Raw genomic sequence first — 12139 nt, 5'->3', positions numbered from 1 at the left:
GTAAAGTTTAGAGCAAACTATTGCTGCCACTCTCAGGCCCCACAAGGAAGTTTTTTAAATTATTATTGATATCATGAAATTAACATTTTAAATTCAGGAATAGTATAACAAACCAACAATTTTTCAGTGTAACAATAACTACCCTTTATGCCAGCTTTGTATTCCTGGCTGAATTTTATTAGTGGCAACTTATTGTTTGAGCAGTATCTATTACTAGTTGTGTGTCTATAATTCCTGAAATAACTATTGCAAAATAGCATGTCCACATTACAGGGAAGCTTCAAAATTAGTCTGAGACTGGATCTCTTAATGTGGATGCACTTCCTTGACATAGAGCCCTCGAAGCACTGGGGAGTAATTACTTTGAATGACTATGGGGAATAATGATTTCGAAATTGCAGCAGCGGAGCGTCCACACTACCACTATTTCTAAATAATGCTTATTTCAAGATAGTTATTCCTCATGGAAAGCAGAAGATGTTATTTCAAAATGACCAGCCCATTATTTAGTGATATTGGGCTTGGTAGTGTGGATGCTCCACTTGTTATTTCGTAATAAGGGCTTACTTAGTTGAGTGAACGGAATAGTCCTGTACCACCTTAGAGATTAACAAATGTTATATATTAGTATCGTGAGCTTTCATTGGCAAAACCCACTTCTTCAGAATGCTCATGATAGGTATTATATAGCTAGTCTTTTTGGGTATATCTACACTACCACCCTAGTTCGAACTAGGGTGGTTAATGTAGGCAACAGAAGTTGCAAATGAAGCCCGGGATTTGAATTTCCCGGGCTTCATTTGCATCTTGCCGGGCGCCGCCATTTTTAAATGTCCGCTAGTTCGGACTCCGTGCCCGCAGCTACACGCGGCACGGACTAGGTAGTTCGTATTAGGTTTCCTATTCCGAACTACCGTTACTCCTCGTGGAACGAGGTGTACCAGTAGTTCGGAATAGGAAGCCTAATCCGAACTACCTAGTCCGTGCCGCGTGTAGCCGCGGGCACGGAGTCCGAACTAGCGGACATTTAAAAATGGCGGCGCCCGGCAAGATGCAAATGAAGCCCGGGAAATTCAAATCCCGGGCTTCATTTGCAACTTCGGTTCGAACTAGGGTGGTAGTGTAGACATACCCTAAGATGTTACAGGACTACTCTTTTAAAGTTACAGACTAACACAGCTATCTCTCTGAGATTGACTGACCAGGTCATTTCACAACCCTTTATTATACATTTAGTTTTAGTAATGAGATTCAAATTCTAAAAATTTTAAGAGAAACCCAGTTTAATGTTTGTAACTTGATAGGGTGCCTTAACTTTACTCTTACATACAATGAGTAGTCCACTAACACAGCAACCCTCAAAGTTTTTACTCTTACATATTTGTTTTAAAAGGTAGATTAGACTACCTGACCTTTGCCAACAATGACACAGATTCAGAGGGGAAATATATATATTTAAAACTGTATCATGTGAATTTGATTAACTTGTATACATGTCATCAACTTTCATTAAGAAAACTACAAAAATTACAAAATATAAATTGATATCCTGACTACTGTTCTACCCATTTTAATTTACTTGTTCTTGTATCTAACAAGCCTGTTCTCCCACACAATTATGTGCGGTTTATGAAGAACATCTCAAACTTCACTTTGTACTGTAGTAAAACATTGAAATGTTTCTATTAATAGTTCATCCATACTGTAAATACTCTCCTTTGAAAAAAATGCCAGTGAGATACACTAAAGCAGGACAATAGGCACCTGTTCAGTTCACAAGCAATTGAAGAGCAATTACAAGTATAAAATCTTGCAATATGTATAATTACACTATTTCTTCCCTTAATATCTGCTATACATTTTTAAAAACATCTTTCCTTTTAGTATAGACATACAATAATCACAGCAGTATCTTTTGGCACCTGAGAATGATTGAGAAGGCTCATTAAAAATAGTTATTTAGGTGAGTGCAACAGATTGTAAAATAAATGTTCTGATTCTGCCATTATAATACTTCATTTTTGCATATAAAAAGTACCTTAGTGCTGAATTAAATGTAATGCATAATGGCATGTATTCAAATATCGCACAGTAACTACATGCCACAATACTGAAAAAATACTGAATAGTGTATATTTATGTAGACAAATCTAAATCAGAATCTCAATTGAGTAAATGGAATTTTGATTTTGTTAAATAGGGTAAGTATTTGAGCCTTCTAGACAAAGTATCCAAATCACAAAATTCAACTCCAGATATAAGCTTCCCCAAATTTGATGATGTGTAAATCCAAGATTTTGTTTTCTTTCCATCTGGAGGAACAAACTCTGAAGTTTAAGCATGGCTCTGAACTTCAGAGTTAAACAAATGTTTTATTTGGTATCCTAATTTGGATCCATAATGATTATTGAATTTTAAAAGTTAACTTCCCACACATATCTGCAAATAAATATCTAAGGATAAGTACAATTCTTCCCTTGTGAAAAGAAAGCAAATCAATGTCAGTCAAGGTGAGCTATTGTTTTTTCCATGTAATATGCAAGGAGATCTTACTACGAAAGATGAATTCTGGAGCATAGAAAATGGAAAGGAATGTCAAAATGAAAGCTGAAACAATATATCACGATAAAAATATTTTAAAGAAACTATCAGTGTTTTCAGAAAACTATACAAACATCATGAATGAGTTTGTAATTGTGCAAATTTATTTTTTAATGTTCTACAAACTTTTGAGTACTTACCCATGCAATGTGTGTGTCACAAAGTAGCATGTGCGAGAGTTTACTTCATTAGAGTTTATCTAAAACATCTCAGACAATTGTTTATATCCCCCAGTAACATTTGCGCGCGCGCGCACACACATACACACACACACACACGTTTCTCTCTTGCATCATTCAAAAATCTTAATTTTCCATGTCTAAGAAACATGCAAGGAGTAAAGCTGCTTTTCAAGAATAAACCTAAGACATCCATTTATCTTTTCTGTGTAAGCCCCTTTTGTGTATTTAATCATTAATAAATCTAATGAGCAGTTTCAACATATATGCATGTATTTCATACATATTGTTTCCTTTACTACTTGGAATACCATGAAGCAATAAGTTTTATACTTCTTATAATTTTATTCAGCTGGCAATCTGGAAAGCTGTATAATAAGTGGTAGAAAGACTGTATATACATGCAAATGGACAGTTCTCTTTAGACAGCAGGATTTTTGAAACAAAGTCAGTTCTTCTGTAAACCTGTACATAACTTATAGGAATTTTACAGACCCTTAGAAGCAAACCTATTCTCCATAACCTGTCTCCCAGTTTCCATCACCCCAACACACACATACACGAACAGTGGATTTTACCATAGAAACACTTGAGTCCGAAAGTCATACTTAAAAGAGATCATGTAGAAATATGCCAGTTCAACACATTGTATTTTGTTAGAGGCTATCACTATAGGTAACTTTTACCACTACACTGCACTGCATTAGTATATCAGTTATGTAACTAACAGAAATTTAAGACAAAAATCAGGTTCTAATAATACATTCAAAAAGCATAAGGTCTCAGTTCTCTATCTCAATAATCATTATATATGCAATCAAGTGAACTCTAATGCACTCTCAAACCATCCTAAACAAGCTTTAACAAGAATGCATCTGATAATGTCTCTCTGGAAGACACTAATATTTTCAGGAGCTGTAAGTCTACCCATTTCTAAATATACACAGAAAGAAAGAAAGACAGCCAGCTCTCAATGAACTCTCTCATTTAAAAATCAGTTCAAGAAAAGAATGCATTTCTCTAAAGGGTTACACACAGGATTACTGTAAGCCTTGTCACAGTGGCAAATGTATTTTGCTGAGATTTTTTTTTACTTGTTAGCCTATAAAACATAATCTGCTCATAGACAGAGTTCCCAAATGTATATGTATAAGTACATGTACATCATCTTAAATTCAGGCTTACAGGAATATTTACAAAACAGATTATTTCAGCCTACTACCTTGTAGAACTTTAGAAAACAATATCTGTATATTTTCTTCTATACTGCAGCCAGCTTCCTTGGTAGATTAACTACTTAAAAGAATAACTACGCTTTAACAAGATCACAATAAATCAAACTGCACTCAGAAAAGCTATACTGAAAAAATGCAAGCACCTGATTTTCTATGTTTAATGATTTATATACAGATTTCATTTTTAATAAGGGTAAGACAACTGTCTAAGATAAACAGCAAACAAAACAAACTTGCAAATAACATTGGCTGCCCTTACATGAATGTTAGAGTTGTTCATCAGAATATAAGGATTCCAGTTATTTTCCCCAAACCCACTGTTTAACTTTAATTAATACTATAAACAGATTTGCAAATATTCTAACATGTATAGCTCATTGCACCACTCTCAGCCCATATCATGTTCTCATAGCTATAGATCAAATCTATTTGCATGTTAACTATTTTAAAATCTGATTCCAATAAGTATAGATCAATGAGGAGCTAACATTTTAACATCTTTGCTAAACATTTAGTTTATATGTGTGCAGTACTTGAAAGCATTTTAATGACATTTTTGCTGTTAAAAGAAAAATAAATCACTAAAACTTGTAATGTTTAAGCCACAAAGCTTCTGTTGTGCATGTCAGGGTGACTTAGGTCATATCTTACATCTGATTTACAGGTGCCCCTTGCATTGTTACAAGAGATCAGTCATAACAAAATTTTTTAGAAGTCACTGAAATATACTCCCTTACCTTCTAAACCTGCTTCAATCAGCCCAAATTGTTCCAACACTTTAACAAAAAGCACAATCACGATCAAAACTGCTATCATTTCAAGCCCTTCCAAGTTCATGGTGAGTTAGGTCATGGTCCGACCACAGCCACAGAGAAAAGTGCTCTTCTGCCTGGCTTTGTAAAGCCATTAAACTACATTAAGAAGGCTACTGCAAGGGAAGGGGGAGAGAGAGAGAGAGAGAGAGAGAGAATACAACCTGTCTACACTAACAGAGGCCAGAAGTGGCAGACGGATAAACTCAGGCCTGTCAGGATTATCCGTTTGCTTGTTATCACTCTTACACAGAAAGACAGTCATGCATGAAGTAAAGTGCCGATCACCCAAGGACCCAGGAGGTCACCGTGTAAATGTCCCTTGTAAAAATGACGTGTCTAGAGTGATAGCTAGACATCTGGGAATATGCTGCTTCTTGTGCCAGTGCTGCTGGTACTGTAGCATTGTTGTGGATATTCAGTTGCCTAGGTAACAGAAGCTAACTAATACGTGGACTCACATTGGACACTAAGGGACAAAAAGGCCTCATATCTAAATAAGAATTGGAACATGAAATAATCAGGAGGAGGATTATTAAATCACAGTGGCTTGAAATTTGTGTTTCCAGAAACGTAGTACTATATAGTCTCCCATAAACTAAGGAAATTGTAGACAAATATTGTAGCTTAAGACTGAATATGGTATGACTTTTCATTTAGTTTTCTCTTGTCAAAAAGAGAGCCTGAAGATTTTGAATTCAAAGCTGTACCTACCAAGTATATTTTTATTTTATTTCTGGAATTTAGAGAGACTTATTTTTGGGGGTTTTTTTTTAAATACAAAGTATAAGCCTGATCCATTATGCCCTTGTATCTTTTTTGAGGTTTAGGAACAAATTTGTGAAATTAAAGAAATTAAAACAGAGAAAGATAAAGGGAGCATGAAAAGGGAAAAAGTTCACTAACAAAGCTTTAGTAAAGAAAAACAACCTTTGAGAATTAGCTATACAAAATATTTTCAAAATGGTCAGCAACAATGTAATATCAGTTACCCATGGAAGAGAGTTACAGTGCTTCTATAGCAAGACATACAGTGGTCCATTTTTATTAGACCTTACTATACTAGCATTGTCACATGAAGCATACAACTCATGGTGTAGTTTAGACCATTAGTTAATCTAAAGTCCTTTGTAGTTAAGCTTAAGTATGCATGTATATGAGTAAAACTTGGGGCTGTATCACAACACTATGAGCAACAGTGCAGCTGCAGCAAATCTAAGCCTGCAGGGTGACATCTTAGCTCTTCTTGAAGTCAATGGTTAGGAGGAAAAAAAAACATTGTGCGGAATCTCAAATTTCCCTTTAAAGGGATTCACCTGAGAGCCTCACTGGTTCTTTTTCAGAAATGCTGTAGGTCTTAATGATTTTGCGTATGTGGACTTTCTTCAGGCTACCTTTCCCTGGGTTGTTTGTAAAGCCTTCCATCATCCACCCTTTTTCTCAAACCAGGTACTTTTCTAAAGTTGTTCCGCTTATGCTAAACTTTCTTCAAGGACACCTTATCAATAGACAAACAGGTCACAGACCCAACACTGGCAAATTACAATCCCATTCTGAGCAAACCTACTAGTGTCAACAACACAACCTTTTGATGCAGGGCACGCAAAGCAGCAAAAGGTACAAAAGTAATTTTGGATGCATATTAGAGAGATAAAGTGGGTGAGATTATATTATAATATGAGTTAGTCTATCTATGCCCACAGATTAAAACACGGCTGCTGGAAATGTTAAAAGTTTATTGCAAAGAGTAATTTTAATTACTGTTTTATTATGCTAACTTCTGAAAGCCCCAACCAAAACTGAGCTACCCATTGTACACACATACTAAGAGAGCCTTTGGCATGAAGAGTTTGTTTATTTAGATAAAACAGACAAAAGATGGATAATTCTTCCTTTATCTCTTCCCCCATTTTATAGATGAGAATCTGTAGCACAAAGTTGTTAAGTGACCCCCCCCCCCTTGCCCCAGGAAGTCTGCAAGAGAGGAGAAAACTGAACCCAGATCTCCCAAGCTCAGCCCCTGCAAATCAATGGCAACATTACTCTTGCCTATTTGTCCTTTACTATTTTGACAAATCAGTATCACCATAATAAAATATATTCTGTTAGGCTTTTTTTTATATTAAAACCTCACGTCTGCATTTCAGCGTCTTATAATAATTGGCACTTCTAATGTTAAAAAAACCAAATAAGCAGAATTCTCCCCTTCTATGAAGAGGTTGCCCCTCTGCCACTCCTTATGTTCAAGGTGAACATTCAACAGGCTAGTCATTCACTTTTAGGAGACTCCTGTTAATCCAGCTGTATCTGTTAAACTTTCTTATTTGCATAAAAATAGAGAATGCACACAACACAGAATGCTGTTAAACTATAAAAATAATTTGAAATCTTGCAGTTATTCTATCTTAAAATGGCTAGAACAAAACTATTAGATATGAATAAACATTTGTATCTTTAATCCTTTGTATTTAGTCTTTGAAGTAAATAGTTAAGAAGTGCAAAGAAAACAAAAGGACCATTTTATCAGTGGCTATGATGGTGCTATATCACCCAGAGATTCCTCTATTGTGGGGATCTTCCACGAGTCTTTTCAGCCAGATTTAAAAAGCTACTTTGCATTGCATCCTATTGAGAGAACAGCTTGATCATTTGCTAAACCACAGGCTCAATCTAGTCTTATATTGTTTTAAATGTTTTATTAACTGTCATTTGGGAAAGTCTGTGCACCTGTAGAGACATAACATGCTGTATAAGCTGTTTTTGAAAAATGACAATTGTGGGTGTACATAAAGTGGACTGTCAGGGGTTGGTGTTAAAACTATTTGAGGGGAATCTATTTTACAGCATGCTTTGGTTTTAACTAAGTGATACAGAACATCAAGTTTTGAGTTATTGACATCTTGCCTAGTTTTGGAAGCTGGTGGGACTTCATGCTTTTTGAAGCCAGTTAGTTAACCATGTCTAGCTGGACCTGGTAGTGCACCATGACATTCATTAACTGCAACCTCTTCTTAATAAGAAAGAGCATGACCTACAGTGCTTTTGCATAGGTGCACTATGGAAAGCAGCTGTATTTACCCAATACCAACACATAAAAGCAAATATAAAGTAACATATAGAACAGACGTAATAGCACAGGGATGAAGAGCACCAAATGAACACCAAATTTTCAAGTGACTGAGAACAAAAGATATTAAATAAGGTTCAGTATTTTAGAGTTCTGTAGCCATCTTCACATCTTGATTCAGTGTTAAAATATTTGTAAATAATGTATCTGCTATTCTTAATCTTTAGTAGTGCTATAAACCACACAAGGAGCTCTTTAATTGCCTTTTTAATAATTACACAAGACACAAAACCCATACATTCACAGACTGCTGAGCAAGTCATTTACACCTATCATTGTAAAGACACAAATGAATAGATTCATACGGATGTGATGAAGTTCCACATCCAAAATATGTGGAAATAAGCAGAATGCTTCTGTGAATCATTTGACAGAGAAAATCACTTAAAGCAGTAGGAAACTGAACTATTATTTATGCTTACTGTAAACAGAAGCCCTAAGTTTAAAGCAGCAAAAGAGTTATATTATGCATTTAGCTGACCTGCTTGAGGACCTGCAAAGATTTAAGCAAAGGAGTAACTTTAGTCACATGATTAGTCCCACTGCTTTCAACCCTTTCCAGCCTTCAACTGTCACCCAGCCTGGTACCTTGGGTGCCATCTTCAATTTCACCCTCTTCAGACTAGGGATAAGTAAAAGGTTATTGGGTAGTTGAGTGGAGTATGGACCACTTACTTCCCTCTCCCGCCTCTTACTGCCTCTGAGTGCCAGGGAACAAGAGCCAGTGCTGGGGGGAGTTGGCTTAAAAGCCAGGTCCCCCAGGACCATCTCTGCGAAGATGCCTGCCTACCACCCTGCAATGGGGGCAAAGCTTGTCATGGGCAGAGGCTGCTCTGGCAACAGCTCCTGTTTGTGGGGGTCCCAGAAGGCAGCTGGGACCCCCACACAGACAGGGGCTGCTGCTGCCACCAAGCAGCCCCTTTTCGCGGCAGCCTGGGCTGGCCTCGAGCAAGGGCAGCCCGGGCTGGCCTCGAGCAAGGGCAGCCCCTGTCCCCCACAAAACGGGACTGGTGCTAGAGCAGCCTCTGTTCGATGTAGTCAGGGCTGACCACTACAAACTAGAGCTGCTGGACTCAGCATGAGGTGGGACCAAGCAGTTCTGGTTCGCACTGGTCCAGGATACTGCACCTCTGCATTTGAAATGTAGTAAGAATCCATCGGCATTTACTACATTTAAAATGCAGAACCACAGCACAGGTGTCTCCCGGAGCAAAGCACAAGCCGGACTCAGGCAATGAGCCAAAATTCCACTCGCCCCACACATGCAGTCGGGCACCAGAGACAGCTTCCAGAAGGGGAGATGGCACTGTGGTTGCTTCGTGCAAACAGGAGGCTGCCAGGGCCAGTCCAGTGTGCAGCCAGCACCTTCCCTTGGCCACCGGGCCCTACACCACTTCCCCTGTGGGCCTGCTGCCAGGAAGGCCCCCAGTGTCCCCAGGTCCAGCCACCCCAGAGCCTCTACCTAGGGTTTCCCTTGCAGGCAATGGCAACCACGCTGCTGCAGCCCTATTCCCTCTGGTAGGCTTATCCAGAAAGGCAGACTGTAGATGGAATTGCTCCCTGCCCCGGTCACTGTTTGGGGACTGGCAAAGCCACCTGGCAGCGCGACCTGGAGAGATTCTGCCTCCTACAGGTCCTTCCCACTCAGCTCTGGCAGCAGCCTTTTGGGAGGCAGAATCTGCTCAGTCTGGGCTGCCAGGAGGCTTTGCTGGTCCCTGAATAGTGTCTGGGGTAGGGAAGCTGTGGGAGGGCAGAGCCTGTGGGATGCCAGAGTGAAATGATCTCACTCACTCACTCTAGATGATTTATTTACACACACACACAGATTCTATTCTATTTTACACAACGAAGAGTCTTTGGAACTCACCCGTCACAAGATACTGTCAGGGTCAACATTCAGAGAGGATTAAATAAAGTAGACATATATTGAGTAAAAATATCTACCAGAATGAGAATATATAAATAACAAATTCTGAAACCTCAGGTGACTAACAGAGCAGGAGTTAGAGAGAAATGTGTGTAATAACCTGCCTACTAAGACAATTATGCCTTTTGAGATTTGTTGCTCCTTCTGAAACATCTGGACTTGGCTACTGGATTAGACAGAGCATCAATCTAACTCAGCAACTTTTAGAGCAGAGTCCCCAGAGAGGGTGATGGAGCATGTTTGCATTATCTTTGGCAGGCTACAATTTACTAGGCCATCACTCTTCCTGCAGTCTCCAAGCTTCAGCACTGTGTAGAGAGGGGTCTTGAGGCTGAAGCCCGAAGCCCCCACAATTGTGGCCCATGGGACCAAAACCCCAAGACCACACCCCACTGAACAGAAGCCAAAAGTGACGCATGGAACTGCGACCATGTGAAGAGGCAGTAGCAAACAGTTGGGGGCTGCAAAGTGAGTCAATAGTTTTACTGCTGCCTCTCCCTTGAAAATAAAGCAATGGTTCCTCCTAACAGCTCACCTCTGCCTCCCCACATGGAGTTAACAACTGGGAGCTTCAGAATGGGACCACTGAAGGTAAGAAGGAGGAGTGCGGAGGAGGAGGTGAGAAACCTTTAATCTGTACACACCCACTCTCAGTAGGCATTACTGGTCTCTGGCAGAAGCCCCTAGCCCAGCAGGGTAGAAGTAATGAGCTCCATTTTCCCAGTCTTCTAGGCAGAAGCAGGGGGAGGGAGGTTGTCCCTGGATGTCACACTAATTGTAGATTTTAGAACATAGTTGGACCACTACATCCCATTAAAAAAAAGCAATCTTATGGAGACCCAGAATTTAGTCATTGGGGATTTTCGGCAGGGACTGCAAAGTCAACCTCCTCTTAGTCAACTCCAAAAAAGGTGCTTAAATCTTCACTTCATTCCGAATCTATAAATTCTTATGACAAACAGATACATTTTTACTACAGAAGGCTACTCCAGATAATCTTCACTGTTGTACATGAATGTAAACCAAAGAAAACTTCAAATCTAAACAGGTGAATCCACTTGCAGTGAAAAAGTAATGCAAATTTTGAAAAGCGTATCTAAAGTTCACCTGAGCTCCAGCTAGAGTTTTTACCCACTGGTTGTATACATTTTAAAAGCATAGCAAAATAATCTTTCCTCCTCTTGTTTGTATTGCAGAAATCTTTAGTTGAAATACAGTCAGACACTTTTTCTACTCCTTTGCTGGACTATGGAGTCAGCTAACTAACCAAGCACTACTAAGTAGAAGAGAAAAAAAAACCCTGAAAATAGCACAACATAAGTGACTCTTTCCCCACCATCACATTTAAATAAGAGTTGATCAATACCAGTTAAAACCATTTAACTAAAAACAGTGTGGCTTTAAGACATTTGAGGTATACAATTAACATGAAAAGTTTGAAAAAGGAAAGGGGAGAACTATACCCATGATATAAACATAAATAATGCCTCCCTTTGCTAGAAAGTTAATAGCACAAACCTGCTGCAAAATGTTTCCCATTTAGAGGAAAGCCACCTGCTTCTGCTGCTATGCGTTTCCCATCCCCATGGCCTTTTGTAAAGCAGCTGCTCTGACTACTGGCCCTGAATGGGATCTATGAGCCCAGAAAAAGGGGCATGCCCAGAACTATCACATTCAATTCCAGAAACTTCTGGGCATAGAATGCTAATTGTGCACCTGCATAGCTGCCATGAGCCAGACAATTCCCTTCTCTTTAGCTCTCTTAAAGATATATCTCCTCATTAGGCATGTGGGATACATTTGCTGCACCCATCCTAGATGCAGTATCTAAGTCTCATAGAATTTACTATTTAAAAAGTATTTTGCACTCCACTATAAAGCAATTGAAAATTAGGATATTTATAATTCAGTACTGAAAACTCACATTAATTAAAGTTACAAATAGTGCCACTCAGTAAGAAAAGTGAAAAAGAAAGCACCACATTAATTTTTAAATTGGAAATATTCAGAATATTCAGTGCTGCTAGCACTTCCAAAATTCACTTGGCTCTTAAAAAAGACAAGGTTTTATCAACTTGGCTTGTTTCCTTTTATTGTTTCTCTTTAGATGTGACTGGGTTCTTTATCTCTCAGGAACATCTGTAAAAGTAGCCCAACAATGGTAATCTTAACAAAAACAAGAGAAGGCAAAGCAAGAGAGAAAATGATCTGAAAAGAAAAATGGATCTTAACATATCTAGATTCCAGAAAACAGTACT

At 38.6% G+C, this 12139-nt stretch overlaps 1 protein-coding gene across 2 annotated transcripts in view; it reads right to left on the bottom strand.

Annotated features, from left to right (window-relative positions):
- Nucleotides 1-12139, bottom strand: part of KCNIP4 (potassium voltage-gated channel interacting protein 4) — a 581010-nt gene that overhangs the window by 370036 nt on the left and 198835 nt on the right. Inside the window, exon 1 of one of the 2 annotated variants that reach the window (XM_075930663.1) lies at nt 4753-5305. The exons of the other annotated variant lie outside the window; for it this stretch is intronic. Within the exon in view, the coding sequence (XP_075786778.1) occupies nt 4753-4852 (100 nt within the window). The 5' untranslated portion in view covers nt 4853-5305. Of the gene's footprint in view, nt 1-4752; nt 5306-12139 lie in introns of those variants that run through there. 2 annotated transcript variants of the gene reach the window in all.

This window comes from Pelodiscus sinensis, chromosome 5 (assembly GCF_049634645.1).
Source record: "Pelodiscus sinensis isolate JC-2024 chromosome 5, ASM4963464v1, whole genome shotgun sequence".
In the NCBI taxonomy this organism is placed as follows: domain Eukaryota; kingdom Metazoa; phylum Chordata; order Testudines; family Trionychidae; genus Pelodiscus; species Pelodiscus sinensis.
Note: the sequence above shows the minus strand (reverse complement) of the source record. Positions and strands in the feature narration are given on the sequence as shown.